General features: G+C 39.6%; 1 protein-coding gene across 1 annotated transcript; it reads right to left on the minus strand.

Moving 5' to 3' along the window:
• Positions 1–748: 748 nt before the first annotated feature.
• On the minus strand, positions 749–19,310 carry LOC124110315 (1-deoxypentalenic acid 11-beta-hydroxylase-like). The gene is made up of 9 exons (XM_046469585.2): positions 19,054–19,310; positions 15,793–15,961; positions 13,289–13,346; positions 12,774–12,837; positions 9,904–10,059; positions 9,294–9,352; positions 7,668–7,773; positions 7,304–7,363; positions 749–3,846 (listed from the first exon to the last, which is right to left on the minus strand). Exons 1-9 carry the CDS (start codon positions 19,182–19,184, stop codon positions 3,702–3,704), a joined length of 948 nt encoding a protein of 315 aa, XP_046325541.2. The 5' UTR covers positions 19,185–19,310; the 3' UTR covers positions 749–3,701.
• Between the last annotated feature and the right edge of the window lie 4,293 nt (positions 19,311–23,603).

The raw sequence follows: 23,603 nt of genomic DNA on the forward strand, positions 1-23,603 counted from the left end.
AAGGGCCAACCCATGTTTGTCATGGCCACTATAGTAACAAGTATGGATGTTCAAGAAGTTGTAAAATCAAAACACACAACAAACTGTTAGAATGATACTGCACCCGAGTATTGCATAAGGTCACTTTAAAAATTACCATTGTACATAGCAGCCATGTAAAATTAGATTTGAATTTTGAAAGGAAAATGTGAGCTACATTCTGACTTGAGTTCAAACTCTGCTCATGTTACAGCCATTTTTACATGTAAATAAGTGTTGATGGAGTATGTGCTGTGTGTTGGGAGAGTATGTACATTTTTGTGGGCACTGTATTTCATCTAGTTATGACCATTGAAATACCTCAAACGTTCAGGTGATTGGATGATAGACAAAAGACAAAGAGTCCTAAAAAACCTTGTCTACAATTCAGCACTGGGGACTGTTGGTCATACACCAGGGTCTAGCATTCAGCACAGGCTAATTACTAAAATTGTTGCAGACAAATCCTATGTAGAAATGGAAAGAATTGCAAATGTAACTACTTTAGATTAAAGTTATTTTAAAATGATTTTTAAAAAGTGTAGTCCCCTTGTTCCTTTGGGAGAAAATTGTCATAATAACATTAATAAAATTGTCCAAAATTATTTTTTCTTCAAATTCAAACTTTTTTCACAGTAAACATGAATTAACTGATCTGTATGAAATAAATGCTTTTTTTACCATTGTATATTTCAGATTTTGTATTCAATAGTCTGTTTTTATAAGAATAATAAGAATAATTTATGGGAATTTTTCAAAACCTGTATTTACACAAATTTATATATAAAAGTTCAAAATAATAATTACATTTTGTTTTACTAAACTTACGAAAGACACTTGAGACCATTCATACCACTTAGCAGTTGTAAAATATAGGGTCGCCAGCCAGAAATACACTGACACTGGAGTTACTGAAAAAGAGTGAATAGTCAGAGTAGGATAATAATGTGCTGACATCAAAGACTGATAGCAAGAGAGAAGATGCATAGGGTCTAAACATACATGTAAAAATACATCAAATGGATGTGTGAGGCATTTTGCTCCAATGAAAACAACCCAACTAAATGAAGGAAATCCAAGCACAAATAATTGTAAAAACCAAGCATTTACAGGTACATTAAATTGATAATTTATAAATCACTGCCAATTACTACTAAAATACATGAAAAAACCCATCTAACAATTATGACCTGAAGTGTAATGTATTAACTCAATTCAAAATATCAGTCAAAAGACATATGAAGATCCCCAGCTCATGCTCTCAATGTGGTAGATGAAAAGGTGCCGGCACTCACTGTGCAGAGTTGTGTCCCCAAGGTCAGCAAGAACCATAAGATAATGGGTTCGAATCCCAGTCTCCCGAGGTTATGTTGCTAGGTTTGTCAGCACGACGTCTGTGCTCATGGGTTTCACCAAAGTGGTAAATGTAAGGTCTGCATCACTTTGGGCTTTCCATCCATTTCAAGCCGCCATGCTGTGATGTCACTGAAATGCTGCATAAAGTGGCGCTAAAACCAACCTGCTCATTGCAGCAGGTACCTTTATTAGCAGAATAACAAACAGCCTCATATATTTTGTACCCAAATCTTAAAGAGATGATTGAATAGCTCAGTAGCATGTGGACACAATCAAGGACTTGGATGCAGTGTTTACAGTCTTTGTGTTCAGGATATGGCTTTATAATGCCCCAACTGTCTTAACTGAATGTATCCACAACTACAGAAGAATTGTCCGTGCACAGCGACAATGGAAACAAGTTCCTGTTTTATGGTACATTTAACTCAGGACAGCAAAATATGTTTAGTAACCCAGTTATGAGAAAAACATGTAAAAACAAGAAAACAGCATTATCACTATCCCTCGCCATGGGGCACATTAGAATTATTTTGTTCATATAGTACTGAATATGAACTATAAAAAAGAGAGTCCTATTAAACAGTAAGAAGAGATGGACACTCTGGTTGTTTTATGTCATCAGAAACAATTATTAAATGTGAAATTGATACACACAATTTTCAAACAGTCTTGACAAGTATCTCATAGATAAGCATGCAAACTGTCATTCATGAAACTTCAGAAGTTTCTGAGAAATGTCCCCATTGCAGATACACACAGTTCACTAACTCGTTCATCTAACGTAAGTCACTGAGAAAAGTTGCCCCCATTGCAGACACCATGGGCAAAGTAAAAAAGCATGGAGCAAGGGCCATAACTCTGTAAAAAAACTAATTATGGAACCAATTTCAAATTTAATCTTGACATGTATCTCTTATATAAGCATGCAAACTTTCATTCATGTAATTTCAGTAGTTTCTGAGAAAACATTTGACGCAGTGTGCACTAAGTTGAATAGCAAACTGAGCAAAGGCCATTACTCTGCAAAAATGGAACTTACACCGATTATTGAATCATGACCAGTAACATCGGAGTGTAAAATTGCTTTTCTCTGACTGAAATAGTTTTTAGAAACTTTGTCCCCTTTGAGAAGCGGAAGGACGGATGAACTCCGTTCCTATATCCCCTTCCTCTTCATGACGGGGGATAATCCTCGTTGTGCCATTGAATTACTTTCTTCTTGAGCACATTAAGTAGTGTGTTGGTCATATAAGTAACAATTACCATGATTCCCCTGCTGGTGATAGAATTGGCATAAAAGACCCACCTTTATTTCTATTTTAACAATATTTAAACGCTTCAGCCACAGCTCAGTAGATAATCCATCCATCCAGCAAACCGTCTTTGTCTTGTATTAAAACTCAAATGGAAGCATTGAGCCTTTAGATTACTTAAAGCACAGCCAAAGACTATGTTGAATCAAAGATTGCCATGATCTCACATTTTTGGCCAGATAAAACATGATAACACGAAACTCAGACAGAACAGCTCATATGAAACATGTGAAACTCTGGCGTTTACTGTAAGATGCAATGATGTAACCACGAGGCGACCCCATGACTCTGTATGACCAAACGGAAGACCAAAGCTCACTTCTTGAGGGTTTTACAATTACAGGAACAACCAAAGTCTGTCTCCCAGACCCTAGAGAATAATTTCAAGAAGGAGTCCTAACTCCAGTCTAGACTGCCTCAGCTCTGGTCTTGAACAAGCAAGTACTGTGTTATGGTTATGTGGCTTACAAGTTGAAACAATAACAACAAAGTCAGGTACCGTAGTTGTCCGGGTCCAAAGGGGTCACAATCATGAACAGTCTTTTACATAACTGTTGGTTGGTTGGTTGGTTTGTTGGTAAACACCGCACTCAGCAATATTCCAGCTATATGATGGCGGTCTGTAAATAATTGTGTCTGGACCAGACAATCCAGTGAATCATGAGCATGGATCCACGCAATTGGGATCGATGACACACATCAACCAAGTCAGCGAGCCTGACCACCCGATCCCGTTAGTCGCCTCTTATGACAAGTATTATACATACACGTCACGACCACTGATTGTTCCATTCTTGTGATCCCTTCTATTTATCCACATGTACATCTTTCCTGAAACTAGTTCATTTCCAGTAAATATCTTACAACATGTACAAAGTACAAGTACATATTACATACATAATGGTTGATTTTACCCACAAGGGTTGAAAGATCTGAGTAATTACAGCACTTCAATTAGCTTTATATTTTCTAAATATTGTCTGAAACAGAGAAAACTTTGAAGATGAGCCTTTCTCACAGCCCCCATCTGAGTCGGAGTGATTCCATGGTGGTCTCGCTGGCAGAGCTCTCGTCCTTCGCATGGAGACCAAATGCTAACTCTGGTCCTTCACTGCCCTCCATGTAGCGACTGTCTGCTGGCTCATCGGATGGCTGCCATCTACATCAGATGAAATTTGTCAATAGGCATGGAGTTACAAGACTTAAAGAGAATAAATCGACAGTAATTACCCAAATTAATGACTGAATGTTCTTTTATGAAAGCAAAATTTGAGCTACAAGTCATTGCAGCTTGCAAATAATCAGGCCAGGCAACCCAGTGGTTGATGGAATGAGCAACCATCCATGAAATTTTAGGTATGATGACAGTCCATGACATTTAGAGGTGGATGACAGTCTATGACATTTTGGGGTGGATGACAGTCCATGACATTTTGCTGGTGGATGACAGTCCATGACATTCTGGGGTGGATGACAGTTCATGAAATTGTGGGTATGATGACAGTCCATGACATTTTGGGGTGGATGACAGTCCACGACATTCTGGGGTGGATGACATTCCATGATATTGTGGGTATGATGACTGTCCATGACATTTGGAGGTGGATGACATTCCATGACATTTTGGGATGGATGACAGTCCATGTCATTTTCTGGTGGATGACAGTCCATGACATTTTGGGGTGGATGACAGTCCATGACATTTTGGGGTGGATGACAGTCCATGATATTGTGGGTATGATAACAGTCCATGACATTTTGGGGTGGATGGCAGTCCATGACATTCTGGGGTGGATGACAGTCCGTGACATTTGAAGGTGGATGACAGTCCATGACATTTAAGGGAGGATGACAGTCCATGATATTATGGGTATGATGACAGTCCATGACATTTTAGGGAGGATGACAGACCATAAATGATATTGTAAGTATGATGACAGTCAATGGCATTTTGGGGTTGATGACAGTCCATGATATTTTGGGGTGGATGACAGTCCATGACTTTTTGGGGTGGATGACGGTCCATGACATTATGGGGTGGATGACAGTCCATGACATTCTGGGGTGGATGACAGTCCATGACATCTTCTGGTGGATGACAGTCCACGACATTCTGGGGTGGATGACATTCCATGATATTGTGGGTATGATGACTGTCCATGACATTTGGAGGTGGATGACATTCCATGACATTTTGGGATGGATGACATTCCATGTTATTTTCTGGTGGATGACAGTCCATGACATTTTGGGGTGGATGACAGTCCATGACATTTTGGGGTCGATGACAGTCTATGACATTCTGGGGTGGATGATAGTCTGTGACATTTGGAGGTGGATGACAGTCCATGATATTTTGGGATTGATGACAGTCCATGACATTTTGGGGTGGATGACAGTCTATGACATTCTTGGGTGGATGATAGTCTGTGACATTTGGAGGTGGATGACAGTCCATGATATTGTGGGTATGATAACAGTCCATGACATTTTCTGGTGGATGACAGTCCATGACATTCTGGGGTGGATGACAGTCCATTATATTGTGGGTATGATGACAGTCCATGATATTGTGGGTATGATGACTGTCCATGACATTTGGAGGTGGATGACATTCCATGACATTTTGGGATGGATGACAGTCCATGACATTTTGGGGTGGATGACAGTCCATGATATTGTGGGTATGATAACAGTCCATGACATTTTGGGGTGGATGACAGTCCATGACATTCTGGGGTGGATGACAGTCCGTGACATTTGAAGGTGGATGACAGTCCATGCCATTTAAGGGAGGATGACAGTCCATGATATTATGGGTATGATGACATTCCATGACATTTTAGGGAGGATGACAGACCATAAATGATATTGTAAGTATGATGACAGTCAATGGCATTTTGGGGTTGATGACAGTCCATGATACTTTGGGGTGGATGACAGTCCATGACTTTTTGGGGTGGATGACATTCCATGACATTATGGGGTGGATGACAGTCCATGACATTTTGGGGTGGATGATAGTCCATGACATTTTAGGGAGGATGACAGTCCATGACATTTTAGGGAGGATGACATTCCATGACATTTTGGGGTGGATGACAGTCCATGACATTAGGGGTGGATGACAGTCCATGACATTTTAAGGTGGATGACAGTCCATGACATTTTGGGGTGGATGATAGTCCATGACTTTTTAGGGAGGATGACAGTCCATGACATTTTGGGATGAATGACAGTCCATGACATTTAAGGGAGGATGACAGTCCATGACATGATATTGTGGGTATGATGACAGTCAATGGCATTTTGGGTGGATGACAGTCCATGATATTTTGGGGTGGGTGACAGTCCATGACATTTTGGGGTGGATGAGGGTCCATGACATTATGGGGTGGATGACAGTCCATGACATTTTAGGGAGGATGACATTCCATGACATTTTGGGGTGGATGACAGTCCATGACATTTAAGGGAGGATGACAGTCCATGACATTTTAAGGTGGATGGGGTGGATGATAGTCCATGACATTTTAGGGAGGATGACAGTCAATGACATTTTTGGGTGGATGACTGGCAATGACATTTTTGGGTGGATGACAGTCCATGACATTTTTGGGTGGATGACAGTCCATGACATTTTGGGGTGGATGACAGTCCATGGCATTTTGGGTATGGTGACACAGCCTACCAATGCTCACTAGTCCAACCTTATAACAAGCATAGGATTCAGGGTAACATTCTGCCCTGGACTCCACACAGGGCACTTTCATAAACCTTGGCTATACTGGGTGAGATGATATTTTACTGTAGACACTGACCCATCAGTAATGTGGCTATACTGGGTGAAATAATACTTCACTATAGACACAGACCCATCAGTTATGTTGCTATACTGGCTGAGATGATATTTCACTGTAGACACTGACCCATCAGTAATGTGGCTATACTGGGTGAGATAATACTTCACTATAGACACAGACCCATCAGTTATGTTGCTATACTGGCTGAGATGATATTTTACTGTAGACACAGACCCATCAGTAATGTGGCAGTACTGGGTGAGATAATACTTCACTGTAGACACAGACCCATCAGTTATGTTGCTATACTGGGTGAGATGATATTTTACTGTAGACACAGACCTATCAGTTATGTTGCTATACTGGGTGAGATGATATTTCACTGTAGACACAGACACATCAGTAATGTGGCTGTACTGGGCGAGATGATATTTTACTGTCCATAAAATAAATCATTCAGACTTGAATTGATTGTTGGGCCTTGAAATGACTTAAAATCTAAGATTTCTCGAAAAGGACTTAAAATTCAATAAAATTCCTTGAAAAATTGGCTACTGCTGTCAAATAAGCACATTACAGTTATTTGTTCTCTTGTAATGTGTGATGACATCATGCTTCAAAATGTCCAAAACTTGATTGATAAATAATACTGAAACACTGTTGTGTAGACTTAATCATTTTAATATTGTATACTTCAAAAGTGATCATTGCATCATCATTATGTCTCAGGAATACACTACAGTCCATTTGTAAGTGTGGATGCTGGGGTCAGTGACAGAGAGAGTAAAGGGAGGGGAAATGTTTGGGACGTACCGTGTATCACAGCTGATGCGGGCAAGGTTCGTCAGGTTGCAGGTAGACATGTGCACCGTCCTGTACATCAAACCAAGATCAAGTCATAAAAATAATATCCTAATTCCTATGTTTACCATGTGTGAAACACAGCCCATTAATAGTATGGGTGGACAGTGTTTTATAGGTGTGAACAAGTGTTTCCAACATGCATCCTAATTTCATTATTCCACATACATCTTGTTTTATTATGACTATTTGTAAGCTGGGTGGTACCTGAAAGACAGGAATTTTAAAGACAAGTGAGCTTATGTTTTATTCTGTGTACTACACTATGGTCTGTAGAATGCAAGTACTTCCCGACAGATAAGACCAACTCACTCACCTCATTCCAAATACCATGACGTCACCCGCCTTAAAGTCTGTGGTTTTCCATTGGCCTCCAAATTTGTCTGTTATTTCAAAAGGATCTGTTGTAAACCACCCAGTGCCTGCATTGAAAAATGAAAATACACTATGTAGGCACTGCAATATGTGAATACACTATGTAGGCATTGCAATATGGGAATACACTATGTAGGCATTGCAATATGGGAATACACTATGTAGGCACTGCAATATGTGAATACACTATGTAGGCACTGCAATATGTGAATACACTATGTAGGCACTGCAATATGGAAATACACTATAGAGGCACTGCAATATGGGAATACACTATAGAGGCACTGCAATGTGGGCAAACACTATGTAGGCACTGCAATATGTAAATACACTATGTAGGCACTGCAATATGGGAATACACTATGTAGGCACTGCAATATGGGAATACACTATGTAGGCACTGCAATATGGGAATACACTATGTATGCACTGCTATATGAGAATACACTATGTAGGCACTGCAATATGGGAATACACTATGTAGGCACTGAAATATGGGAATACACTATGTAGGCACTGCACTATGTGAATACACTATAGAGGCATTGCAATATGGGAATACACTATGTAGGCACTGCAATATGGGAATACACTATGTAGGCACTGCAATATGGGAATACACTATGTAGGCACTGCAATATGGGAATACACTATGTAGGCACTGCAATATGGGAATACACTATGTAGGCACTGCACTATGTGAATACACTATAGAGGCATTGCGATATGGGAATACACTATGTAGGCATTGCAATATGGGAATACACTATGTAGGCACTGCAATATGTGACTACACTATGTAGGCACTGCACTATGTGAATACACTATAGAGGCATTGCAATATGTGAATACACTATAGAGGCACTGCAATATGGGAATACACTATGTAGGCACTGCAATATGGGAATACACTATGTAGGCACTGCACTGTGAATACACTATAGAGGCATTGCAATATGTGAATACACTATAGAGGCACTGCACTATGTGAATACACTATAGAGGCATTGCAATATGGGAATACACTATAGAGGCACTGCAAAATGTGAATACGCTATATTGGCACTGCAATATGGGAATACACTATGTAGGCACTGCAACATGTGAATACGCGATATTGGTACTGCAACATGTGAATACACTATGTTGGCACTGCAATATGTGGATACACTATGTAGGCACTGTAATATGTGACTACACTATGTAGGTATTGCAATATGTGAATATACCGTGAAGGCACTGCAAAATGTGAATACACTATGAAGGTATTGCAATATGTGAATACACTATGAAGGCACTGCAATATTGCAATGCCTTGATAATGTGAATACACTATGAAGTTATTGCAATACGTGAATACACTATGAAGTTATTGCAATATGTGAATACACTGTGAAGGCACAGCAATATGTGGATACACTGTGAAAGCACTGCAATATGTGAATACACTTTATTCAATAGTGATTCTGTAGAAATGTTCCAGAAACTGTTCTGAGATACTATTACGATAATAATGTCTGTTTGTGTATTTGTCTCAGCATGGATAAAACAACAGTCCCACAGCTACCTTTGAGCCTTGCTTCCTCTGCGTCAAGATTGCCATATGTGTTTTGGAATTGAGCAAACCTGAAATATTCAATAACAATGCTCATTCTAATAATCTAATAGGCTCTCGTGACTGTGTTATCAGTGAGTCAATAATCCCCACAACAATAATCTATGACATGCTCAATCATACTGATCATATTCTCAATCAGTTCTCACAATTGATAACAGGTTATCTGGGCCGTTAACACAGTGTAGACATTTACTATCATTTGGTGTAGGTGGTGGTTCTAAATATGTAAGTATTTCACGTTTTCATTAAGACGTGATCACATATAACATCTTTAAGATGAATGTTTACATCCCTGAACTGAAGCCAATAAAACAAATGAAACTACTTATTATTTAAGTATAATCCAACAATTATATCCCAACAATACTGTATAAAACACTTTAAGGGTTTATTTAACATGTACGCTGTAATCCAATTTACCGTTATGTATTTGCAATATTTACGACTATACCCATGCTTGTGGGTTTCACCAAAGTAGTAAACGTCTTAGAGCTGCATCACTTCAGGCTTTCTTCCCACATCAAACCAACTCACTCACTCCCTCACTATCTCAACTGACCCAGGTAGTTGATGTGATCCCTCACACATGGCCAGGACACCCATCTCAATGCTGATATCCCCCACTGGAGTCCACATGGTCAGGAGGGACTGGGAGCCACGACTCATATACACACTGTCCACATGGACCCCGGTGAAGGCATCGGTGGGAACAGCCCTGCAGGAGACAGAATGTACAACTACAACAACAACGTGAGGATCCCTGGACCTCGGTGAAGGCATCGGTGGGAACAGCCCTGCAGGAGAGAGAAGGTACAACAACAACAACAACGTGAGTATCCCTGGACCCCGGTGAAAGCATCGGTGGGAACAGCCCTGCAGGAGACAGAATGTACAACTACAACAACAACGTGAGGATCCCTGGACCTCGGTGAAGGCATCGGTGGGAACAGCCCTGCAGGAGAGAGAAGGTACAACAACAACAACAACGTGAGTATCCCTGGGCCCCGGTGAAGGCATCCGTGGGAACAGCCCTGCAGGAGAGAGAAGGTACAACTACAACAACAACGTGAGTATCCCTGGACCCCGGTGAAGGCATCGGTGGGAACAGCCCTGCAGGAGACAGAATGTACAACAACAACGTGAGGATCCCTGGACCTCGGTGAAGGCATCGGTGGGATCAGCCCTGCAGGAGAGAGAAGGTACAACAACAACAACAACGTGAGTATCCCTGGACCCCGGTGAAGGCATCGGTGGGAACAGCCCTGCAGGAGAGAGAAGGTACAACTACAACAACAACGTGAGTATCCCTGGACCCCGGTGAAGGCATCCGTGGGAACAGCCCTGCAGGAGACAGAATGTACAACTACAACGTGAGTATCCCTGGACCCCGGTGAAGGCATCGGTGGGAACAGCCCTGCAGAAAACAGAATGTACAACTACAACGTGAGTATCCCTAGGCCCCGGTGAAGGCATCCGTGGGAACAGCCCTGCAGGAGACAGTATGTACAACTACAACGTGAGTATCCCTGGACCCTGGTGAAGGCATCGGTGGGAACAGCCCTGCAAGAGACAGAATGTACAACAACAACGTGAGTATCCCTGGACCCCGGTGAAGGCATCGGTGGGAACAGCCCTGCAGGACTGCAGACAACAGGACTGACAACTTTGCAAAGTTACCAGATAAAATATTGCCAGTCCAGAATTTTCTGGACAAGCAATCACAAGTGACAAGAGAGTAAACATGAGAATTGTACTGTCTAATGTTAGTTCTCAGAAAATAACAATAAACTGGTAGATTGTCAACTTTGAAACTTTAAAATTTTGGCAAAATTACCCAGTAAGCTTCACAATTTTATAGAATACTAGCACATTCACCATTATAAAGAATATGAGCCTAAAACATTAACTACATGCATTCTGATTGGATAATTTCGAGCATTTGGCCCATAGAAAATGATGACAGAAACTTGATATCAACATATGAGGAAATGACAGAATAATGGGTTTGACGTTTACAGTAAGTAAAGACTGTCAGCAAAATAGACCATCTCGGGCGGTTGTTTTAAACACTGCCATAGCATTCTACTGAGCCTGTATGGAATAGCACAATGTTCAAAATAGCTATCCAATGAAATAACTCTCACAAGCGAGAGAAATTGTGAGCAATGTTAGAGATTACAGTGATTGAGATGATGATGGCACTTCCACAATGCAGCTGTGGGGATAAATGGGTCCAGGGTGTTTATCATTATAGGATGGAGATATAAGATGCTTGATATCGAGAATGTCAAATGGTCTATTCGTCCAGTACATTGTTGTTGTTTGTTGTTTGTTGTTTCATGCCGCACTTAGCACTGTTCCAGCTGTATGAGTGAGTGAGTGAGTGAGTTGGGTTTAACACTGCTTTTAACAGTATTCCAGTTATATTGAGGCGTGTCAGCTTAATGTGGGAGGAAAGCCCGAAGTGATGCAGGTCTCAGGTGTTTACCACTTCGGTGAAACCCACTAGCACGGGTATGGTGCTGACAAACCTAGAAACATAACTGGGGCAAACCAGGATTCGAAACCTACAATCATAGCTTTCTGGCGTGCCCAAGGGATGCAACTCTGCACAGCAAAATGCGGCACCTTAGACGACTGGGCCACCCGTGTCCCCCACAGCTATATGACGGCGGTCTGTAAATAATCGAGTCTGGACCAGACAATCCAGTGATTGACATCATGAGCATCGATCTACGCAATTGGGATACAATGACATACATCAACCAAGTCAGTGACTCCTACCAACCAATCTTGTTAGTCGCCTCTTACGACAAGCATTGGTTGCTGAAGGCCAGTTCAAACCCAGATCTTCATGGGTTACATCCAGTAGGTCAACTTGCTTGTACACTGCAGACATCACTGCTATATATGATGCAGGAGCATGCAGGTCAATTATAGGTTCATCTCATACTTCCCTCCTGTTGGGACTCCATATCAGGGACAGACAAATTTGGGGAAGAAAAATAAGTTTGTTCAAAATTGGTATTTTCTTGAAAGTACTATTTTTCTGAAATAGAGGGTTATCTTAATACTTCATTCAATGCTAAAATGTAAACTAAACATGACAACATCTTCTTGTTCATTGGTCCTGTTATCAGTGAAATGTATGTTGGCTCTGCAAGTGATAACATTAGTCATCACTATCATAACATGACTTGGCAATATTTTTATTCAAATTTGGGATGATTTTTTAACTGACAATTGCTTCAAACTTGGGGCCAAATATTGGCCACTGAGCAGGTTAAGACAAATCCCTCTATAGGAATATTGACATTGAATGTACACTCCACCACAGCTGAGAAACTAGTCTGTCTCTTCCCTGCTGCTTTATCAATCAATGGTAATTAATTATCACTGCATCAGTAAGTGACCCAAACTCTTGCCTACCGTAACCACTTGAAGTCCAGTGTTGTAACATCTTTACCAAAGAACTTCTTGAAGAAACTGAAAGCTGTAAATAAATAGGAATGAGATTTGGGTATTCCATATACAATACACGATTGAAATTCTGCATATTTATTAATGGGTTAGTGTGCACTTCATGTGTCATTCTCAGCTCCCTCGGAAGTATACAACCTAAGATGCCTCTAAACACTGCCAGAAGTATAATAGTGTTCATGTGTCTGTGGCACCCCCGCCCCTTTGCTGTCATTTTTGGGGGTGTGCTTCTGTTACCATTGGCTTAGATGTGACCTCAGCCAACCATCACTTAAGTTATAACTATATTTACATGAAAAGGACATTTTTATTTACCATTTGGCCATCTTTACTGACAATTGCAGCAGACTTGGGTGCCAAATATTGGCCTGTGAGCAGGTCCAGATAAATCCCTGTGGCACCTATTGCTCCCCTGCTTGCCGCTTAGCATGTAACAGTGAAATGACTTGTTTACTCCTACTTACGTCTAGGACCTTCAATGACTGCTTTGACAGGATCTCGGTGGGTGATACTCGGGACGCCCTGCATGTGAGAAAATCAAACATGTCAAACAGTTCATGTAGTCATTTATGCTGAATGATATTGTTATTGGGCACCAACATCAGCATTCAGTCCAGACATCCTATCATGTGCATGGGACATACTTGATTGTGAAAAGTGCTGGCCATCCAAAGAACATGATAGGCCTATATCTATTTAAAGCCTCAGTCACACAGACAATGCGATTGTGATGCAACCTCCTGGCGGCTAAAATATTTGACAATCGCAATGAGGTTTCTGGTGTCTCTGAAAGGTTTCACCGAAGTCACTAAAAGTTTTCAGAGCGGTCGCAAAACCCATTCGGTCTCAAACAGTCTTTGGAACATGCACAAAAGATTGGCTGCGACCGATTTGGTCGCACGGAGGTTTCATTGGTCTCCTACAGGTCCCTAAGTGGTGTTATTTTAACAGATTGGTTTCCACTGTGCGGCGATTGGTTTTGTCTACACCACAAGTGTGTTGACTCTTTGCAAGCTAGTGGTGACCTATCGGTGATTAATTAAGGATTGACAGTGTATTTTTTTCGGTTCATTGAGGTATGAATCGAAAAACTGATGTGCAAACTGTATGAATCCGCATAGCGGATTCTTACACAAGTTTGCACATCGGTTTTTCGATTCATACCTCAATGAACCGAAAAAAATATACAGTCAATGCTTATAATTAAATTTGACAAGGTAAAACATGTTTTATCTACAATAGTTTAACCCCAAACAGTTGCATATATCAAAACAGACAAAAATGACGACATTGATAAACATTCCAGGTGTAGGAATACATACAGTGGCGTGACATGAATCAGGTGATCGTTTAATTTATGCACATAACTTGACATGCCTACACAATCAGTAGCCAATCAACGGAGAGTGGGATTAAAAGAATGTTCATTGGACCTGTCAATTAAGGCAAGAGGCGAAAGAACTGGCACAGTCAGACTGTAACGAACCGGAAGAAATATGTCCGAGAGAAGGCGGCTGTTTCAAATAACATGGTCATTTACTTCGTGATTCAAACATTACTTCCCTGATTAGGGTAAAACACAGTTGGAGAAATGCTAGTTAGAAATGAAACCTGAAGACATGAAAGTTGAACCGAGGTGAGCGGGAAAAAAAAAGGCGAGCGAGCCTGCACGTTTGCTGTTTCATTCATTCTCGGCCTTCGGTTTCAAAGGGTAGTTTAGACAATGAATATGCATGAAAGTCGCTAAATATCCTGTGCATGATGATACACGTGAGCAGAAAGGGAATTCCCTCGACTGTAATATTGAGATTCCCCGACATTCCACAGTAATAAAAGTAGTGCGCCGCGGTGGGCGTGGCTTAATTTTTTACATTCATTGGGAAATGAATGCAATAACACGTGACAAATTCAGCTAATCAGAATGCAGGAATTTCCATGAACACAACGAAAATTTAATTATTCAGTGATGAGACGGTGATCGGCAGTCGTTTCATTGGTGACCGGTTGTCGATTGGGTGCAAAGTGGTTTCCAAATGTCCGTCGATCATTCCCAGTTGGGCTTGCAACATGTCACCATCTATAAAAGACCTGTCTGGGCATTACAGCATCATTTTGTCATAAGTACTCAGAGAGTTCACATCAATTATTTCCATTCATCACTATGGTCCGTAAAGGCAGGAATACAAAAGAACCAGAAATTGTAGAACATACAATAGAGACAACTGCTGTGGTGCACAAGTCTGCTCCATTCTGACGTAGCCAACGAAATGACCACGACGTTACTCTCTCCGACTCTGCCATCAGATTCTCCTAGTCTCCCAGCTGTGGCCTTCTTGTAATCCAAGGTTTCTGCCAATACTGCCTTGTCCTTCTCAATCTTCTGTACACCATCATGGCAGCAACTGCAGCATTTTGATTTATTCTTTGCAGGTGGAGCAACTGCTACTGTTCTGCTGTTAACATATTGACAACTTGCAAATGATTTGATTCAGAAAAGCACCCTTTTTATGCATTATGTCTATTGGTGATCGATCGACAACTAGTCACCGACCAGTCCCCGTTCAGTTGCAACAAGTCACCGGAGATTAGCTGACTTATCAAAAGTGACTAGTGAACCGATCGGTCTCAGCCAGTTGCAAACATTTCGCCGTATCTGCGGTAAACAGTTGCCGAAAACCTATCACTGATTGATCGGTGATCATACCCTAATACCAAATATGGGCAGAAGTAGTTGCACCGGTCTCGGTGATCGCCAGTCGGTCGCAAAGGAAATCAGTTGCCAAGAGGTTGCATCGCGGTCGCATTATCTGTGTGACTGTAGCTTAAGTCAAACTGGCGTAAGAATAGGTCATCAGCACCCTATTGCTAGTTACAGGAGGCAATTAAATTTTGCAGGGTGATCAAGGCATGGGACGTTGTTCATTCTGTCAGTTCAGTTTGACACAGAGACAGCAGATATATGACCTACCTCCATTGTGGGTACACACCCTACCCCACAGCCTTGCTGGAGGACCCCCTTCTCCACTGGCTCCGAGGGGTGGAGGATCCCCTCCCCCTGGTCCTTTAAGTACTGTAGGACTGCCAGGCGTGCCGCCAGAACCTCTTCCCGATCATGGAGACCACGGATGAACAGATACCTGAAAAACACATCACCATAACACACAATCATACCATTGTGCTGGTTTACAAGCACTCCACTAACTGATGTTTTGATTAAGGTCGACCCATGAAGATCCGGGGTCTCCAGCAACCCATGCTTGTCGTAAGAGGCGACTAATGGGATCGGGTAATCAGGCTCGCTGACTTGGTTGATACATTTCATTGTATCCCAATTGCGTGGATCAATGCTCATGATGTCAATCATTGGATTGTCTGGTCAAGATTCGATTATTTACAGACCGCCGTCATATAGCTGGAATATTGTTGAGTGCGGCGTTAAACATCAAACAAACAAACAAACAAACAAATTTAGATTAAGGTCATTAAGTGAAAGAAATTTTTCTGTGCAAATACATATATATACCTGTGACTGTGTTTTTTTTACTCTGAAATAAATTAACAGGGATGACAAGGGAAGAAAATGGACTGAACTATGGCTATTTTTCACTTTTTAAAATATGTTTTCAGTACATATATCTAAATACTGTTACCATGGTAACGGAGTCGATAAGACTGTGATAGCATTTAAACATCCTACACTTGGCTATAGATCGGTTGACAAGGTTGGTCAATTTGCCTGAGTATTTTAACAGCAGTATTTTTGTTGAATTGTGGCTCGGTGGATCTGTAAATAAAGTAATCATCGTTGGGAACCTTAAAATGATCCGTGCCTGGCTAACATGAATAGACCGCCTACGTGGCCTAGTGGTAAAGCGTCAGCCCAGAAGGTCCGGGGTTCGAACCCTGGCCACATCATACCATAGACGTAGAAAGATGACACTTGTTGATACGATGCCTGGCACGCGGTCTGGTCTACCCTAAGACCCCATCGCTGCTCTCGGCTAGTCGGCTCGGAGTCAGCATACTGAGTGGGGTATTTATGTTAACTGGTTAAAGGGGCACTGATCTAACGCAATTCCCCGGGACTGGTTGTTGCCTTTGTTATTGTTTTTTCCCAGTGAGTACCCGGATGTATAGCAGAAATCTAGACTAGTTCGCTACCTCTGCTGCGCCATTCGTAAGCGCATTAGTCACTTTTATGGGTAGTAATAAGGGCGTATGGTCACATTGATCAACAAAATGAAATACAGTTTTCGAGATAATAAAGAAATGTAGGTATCTTTGTGAGTAACATCGGTAATGGTGACGAAGTTTTGATAAGTCACTTGCTTGGTAATTTTGCGATTTTCGTTTACACTATTTTGACTTGCAACACAAAGTATATATTTCACCTGAGCATATGCTTTTTTATAGTGTGTATATTTTTTTACTGTCAAATGTGTAACACATTTATTAAACGTCTAAATATTCAGTTATTTTATAAAGTGACTGAAAAACATTTCCATCTGTATTATTATGACAACGAATTCCAAACATTTTGATGTTTAATGTCATCACCAAGAGACTGAAAATGTAACGTTGAAAAGTACATTTCTAAGTTGTTTGGCTTTTAATCCTACATAATAATCTGTTGTGATGTGTGTAGGCCCTTTTGATCGTCTTGATCAATCTGGACATAAATGACTGAAATATTTACACATTTTATAAATTGCCTGAGAGAATCACATTTTACAAATTGACGGTAATATATACACGCTTACAAAGGAAAAGACCTGTGACAACAACGACTATCGCGCATTGAAGAATTTCCCAACCAAGACGTAGAGAAACAAGAACGAATCGGTTCAAATGAAGGTCTGGAAAACAAAATGCAGATATCATAATTACAACCTACCAAATTTATGTGTATAAGTTTTAGGCAGCTTCCTTGTTCGAGGAATGTATCCGTGAATATCCACACAAAGGAACAATATCCCACTCGTCTGCAGCTGTACAGAGAAACTTATTCGATGTCACGTGTCTCAGTAACAATCAAATATTTTAAAAGATATATATCGTTTCGGGATATTATAACCCGTGTTTGTTTCTCAACTGATCGCTTGGATTGTTTCAGGTGTTTTACATAGGTGTCAAGTCTCAATGGTCGGCTGAGAAAGCCCACGTGACAACTATTTTCATAGCGTCCACGGTTCCTAAAAATTCCATTGAGTGATAGATAACAATGATCAATCAATCAACGTATTATCAGTTAACCCTTTGAACAAAGTATGTTGTTTTTACATCGGCACTTCGCGCCATGATATGAGTGTATTCCCTTTGTTTTAGTAAAACTAGACATGTAAACACTCACTCTTGACATATCCACTGTGCAAGATAACAGTGATTAATCAATCAACGTATTTTCTGTTAATCCTTTGATGACTAGGAACGATCCGTTGATTTACAAAAAAAAGTAAATCAACTGATCATTCATCTCTTGCTGGACTGCCACGTGCATATTACATAACACACATTTCACCTCACTTCAAACCTGGATTTAGATTGAATAATTACCCCAGACACAATAAATGCCAAATGGGAACCTTTGTCAGGTAATATAAGTGGTGCTACCACTAATTGTACCTGTAATAAATTCATTAACTGAGCATCAAGTGAATGACGACAAATACACAAGTGTAGGGTTATACGAGAAAACGTGGATGACAACAAGGGAGTAGTAATCGTATTATCGACGCAAGCCGAAATCCGAAAATGCTTTCACTGCATGGATACTGTTTTTAGTATTAGACTATAACCATCTGGGGTATTTCCAAATGACGACATCCCATGAGCTCCCTTGTTCTTTTTGTCTGTTTGTTTAGACTGAAGAAATGAATTAACATGCGCCCTTTGTCGAAATCTTTATAGATCACAGTTAACCAATCAGTGTTCAAAAATGCGTAAAACAAATATTGCCTCCAGCCTCCAAGTTTATTTAGCTGTCCTTGCAGACGGTACCCCAGTCTCTGGTCACGCTCAGTTGCGTTGCGTATCATCCGGGTACTCACGGGGGAAAAACAATAACAAAGGCAACAACCAGTCCGTTAGATCAGTGCCCCTTTAAACTGCGGCATGGTGTCTCGGTATTAGTCCGGACTAGAAAAAAGCATCCACACACGTGCATGCACGTCGCTACATAAGTGTAATAATCTTGATCGAGATGTTAAACCCTATTTCACCTCTAACATACCCTTTATCATCGAGTTCCTTGTGCAGAGCGTCCACATCATCAAGTTTATCATTGCAATCTTGCAACTCTTGCAGATACGTTGATGGAAACTGTACTGTCCTTGTCCCGAGTTTCACCTCTCTCGCCGCCATCTCCGACGTGGTGTTTTGTGCGTACGTGGGGTGTCAATCACAGATAAGATAGCAATAGCACTTCTTCGCACGGCCAAACAAACTGGTCGTCATTTTGAACTAGTGTATAAATCACATGTAAATCACGTGATTTCATCACGTGACCCTCACATCTGAAACTTTTCTTTTCGTGACTCTCTATTAGTGATAAACACACAGCAATACTGAACCAACACAGGCACTTGTCGGGATATGCGCGTTGTTTTCGGGTTATGTGTCCTCGCCATACTGAAGCTATACGTAAATATACATGCACGCAGTCACTACATTAGTAATCAAAACTATTATGTGTACACAAATCACAGGAACTCGTTATTGTTCAGTAAATAAAAATATATACCCTATATGTAAGTACAACTCGTTATTGGTCAGTAAATAAAAATATATACCCCTATATGTAAGTACAACTCGTTATTGGTCAGTAAATAAAAATATATACCCCTATATGTAATTCAAATCGTTATTGGTCAGTAAATAAAAATATATACCCCCTATATGTAAGTAGAGGTCAGTAAATAAAAATTTATACCCCTATATGTAAGTACAACTCGTTATTGGTCAGTAAATAAAAATATATACCCCCTATATGTAAGTACAACTAGTTATTGGTCAGTAAATAAAAATGTATACCCCCTATATGTAAGTAGAGGTCAGTAAATAAAAATATATACCCCCTATATGTAAGTACAACTCGTTATTGGTCAGTAAATAAAAATGTATACCCCCTATATGTAAGTAGAGGTCAGTAAATAAAAATATATACCCCCTATATGTAAGTACAACTAGTTATTGGTCAGTAAATAAAAATGTATACCCCCTATATGTAAGTAGAGGTCAGTAAATAAAAATATATACCCCCTATATGTAAGTAGAGGTCAGTAAATAAAAATATATACCCCTATATGTAAGTAGAGGTCAGTAAATAAAAATATATACCCCTATATGTAAGCAGAGGTCAGTAAATAAAAATATATACCCCTATATGTAAATAGAGGTCAGTAAATAAAAATATATACCCCTATATGTAAGTTCAACTCGTTATTGGTGGGTAAATAAAAATATATACCCCTATATGTAAGTACAACTCTTTATTGGTGGGTAAATAAAAATATATACTCCTATATGTAAGTACAACTCGTTATTGGTCAGTAAATAAAAACATATACCCCCTATATGTAAGTACAACTAGTTATTGGTCAGCAAATAAAAATATTTACCCCCTATATGTAAGTAGAGGTCAGTAAATAAAAATATATACCCCTATATGTAAGTTTCTACTTACATATAGGGGGTATATATTTTTATTTACTGACCAATAACGAGTTCCTGTGACACAAATTGAATAATTGACATCACAGACTCGATAATTTGATGGCGAAAAATGAGTTGCTGATATCTAAAAACTGAATTTGATCAAATATTTAAAACAATTGCGTAAGACATATAGATATCACGAATTCGATTTATTGACATCATAACTCATTTTTAGATACAAATTCAATGTATGCTATCTAAAATTCGAATTTGAGACATAAATAACTATTTCATGATATCAATAATAACTTTATGATATCATTAAATCGAATTTTTGATAACAATAATTCATTTTTTGATGTCAATAAATGAATTATTGATATAATAACATCAGGCATAAATAGTAAAACAAGGCCTCATAAAGCTATACTACCCAATACGGAACATGCACATTTATGCAATATTTATGCATGAATCCAAACCGACGCGGACTCTGCATAGACACTCGGAAGTACTGTAAAAATAATGGCGACCCGTGAAGATCTTGCCATAACAGGCGACTATGCCTGTCGTTAGAAGCGACTAACGGGATCGGGTGGTCAGGCTCGCTGACTTGGTTGATGCATGTCATCGTATACCACTAGCGTGGATCGATGCTCATGATGTCAATCACTGGATTGTCTGGTCCAGACTCGTTTATTAACAGACTCCCGTCATATAGCTGAATATTGCCGAGTGCAAGGTTAAACAACAAACAAACAAATAAAATAATGGCGCTATCGTCAAGCACCCTCCATTGTTGTGTGCCGCTGAGCATAAGCCATACACGATACGAGGTGAGGTGAGGTGAGGTGAGGTGAGGTGAGGTGACATTGGGTTTTTAAAACGTCGCGTCCAAGATTATTGCACTTATATAGCGACGTGCATGTACGTGTGTGTGTTTGTGTGGCTGCTTGTACTAGTCCGGACTGATGCCGATTTATAGTGCTAGCTCACTGAGATACCATGCCGCAGTTTAACATGAATACCCCACTCAGACACAGTATATACTGACTCCGAGCCGACCAGTTCTTGTTTTAGCCCCTTAATGCCGAGCGCCAGTTTAGTTATAAACAAAACCCATAAGAAATGAGGAAATCGTACTTCATAAAAAAAGAGGTAATAGATAAAAGGATGGCCCTATCTAAGATATAACTTAGTCCTTAGATTCCAACCTTATCCTGATTGTGTAAGTGTAATTTGACTAATGTTGCATCATTACTAATGGAGTACTAGCTTTATCATCAAATGTAATGAAATACCCCCAAAATAGTACCATTCCTTTTGACGTCATATGGCTGTTTTTGTCTTTGATAACGTCGGGGAAAGACGACACTGGTATTTTGATCAATATATATCTCCCCTAATTTTCGTTCATGGTATCGAAAATCGCCATGTGTAAAACGGAATTTGACGATTTTTCGACACAACATAAAATGACTGCTTTCACCAAGTAAATAATGTCTTGAATATGTTAACAATTAGATAGTTTATCGTGTATCTTAATTGGGCATCAATTTACGTAATGAAATACCCAAAAGAATATTTCAAAACAACCAAAATTATATTCAATATTGGACATGTTTGTTCATTATTATGCTATTATTTCTCTTCATCTCGTCTCAGATTTACACAATAAAAGATGCGAAGAAAGCTCTATTGGTATAGAATTATCAGGATAATCGTATAAGGTTGAACCAACGGGGTACCTTGCATGGGTTTTATTTTTATACATTTTACAATTCCTGGAGAAATAAAGTAAACAGTTTAATATCCTGTGATCACAATATTGAAAAAAGAATGAACCCATTGATTATATAATGCAAAACGGATAATTCGGAAATTGTTTGTGACTAACGCGCACCTGGCGAATCGTTAGATATCACTGTTCTGTGTATCAAACGACATAAAAAACAATTCCAAGACCAAGACAATTCTTTCAGAAATGTGTGCATATATTTTACCGAAAAATATTATCCATTTTGTCGAAGTGATTAATATATTCAGTTTTAGTTATAAAATAAAATGAAACGGCTATTCATGGACATTGGTTATATGAACTTATAATATTGACTATTACACATCCAAAGAAATATGTACATGCTGCAGTTACATTTACACTTCATCTTGTAACACTTGTCCAAAGGAAAGAAATATCGAATTCGGCACAAAAACCTATCAATTGTTATGTAAACAATGTTCAAACAAACAGGAGATTATCACAGGTTCGTTCATACATCTTGTGGCCTATATGTATGTATGATATCATTTTGAATATTGACAAATATCCAAAGTGAAATTAATTGTGTCAAAAATGTATTAAAAATATGCAAAATCTACATCATAACAGAAACTGTAAACAGCATGATAAAATGATCGCGTGCACTCTCATTCAACATGTTCATGGACCTTCACCTCAAAGAAATTACCAAATATGTACAACAAGGTTGATGTATGACATCACTACCTGTAACCCACTTTTACAAAATGTCGTGTTCACTGTCAACAGTACGCCGGATTTTACGAGGGGACTTTCGTTGATTCAGGGATCGCATATACATAAATGTGATATGTAAGTAATCAGAAACATTCTGACAATCTATGTACTGTTATTTGTTGTTATATATTTAATTGAAACCAACGGAAATAGTCAGAAATTCCGATAAATGCCGTTGTCGATGTGCGTGATTTTGCGTTAGTTATGGCGTCACGGAGAACGGTAACTTTGGCAATTTCTGTTGAAAATATCAAATCATTGCAATGTATCTATTTCAAATTCATTAATTTCTTCCTACGATTCTCTTCCCATGCATATTCTGAAAATGTTGAGCCAATATCTTGAACGAATAGACGAATGGATAGTTCAAAATAGGAGAAACTGCTACAATGTGTACAATTTGAATTTTGCTTTGTTTACATTTCAAGCAGGTGCAGTTTTTCGAGCACAGCGTTCGTTTTCACACCTCACTTATTTTGCTTGATTTCACCCAGCCACATTGTATTGGTGACAAAGACCATTAGTCATTTGATTCTAAAATGTATGTGGAATTTAATGATGTATGTATCGCAGCTAAGTTTGAAATATAC

This window comes from Haliotis rufescens, unplaced genomic scaffold (assembly GCF_023055435.1).
Source record: "Haliotis rufescens isolate VD_foot unplaced genomic scaffold, xgHalRufe1.0.p SCAF_5, whole genome shotgun sequence".
Taxonomy (NCBI): domain Eukaryota; kingdom Metazoa; phylum Mollusca; class Gastropoda; order Lepetellida; family Haliotidae; genus Haliotis; species Haliotis rufescens.

Coding starts and splice junctions, on each gene's coding strand:
- LOC124110315 (XM_046469585.2), bottom strand. CDS start 19,184: ATGGCGGCGAGAGAGGTGAAACTCGGGACAAGGACAGTACAGTTTCCA. Junction 15,962..19,053: donor AAGGAACTCGATGATAAAGG/GTATGTTAGAGG, acceptor TGTGTTTTTCAG/GTATCTGTTCATCCGTGGTC. Junction 3,847..7,303: donor CGCATCAGCTGTGATACACG/GTACGTCCCAAA, acceptor CATCTGATGTAG/ATGGCAGCCATCCGATGAGC.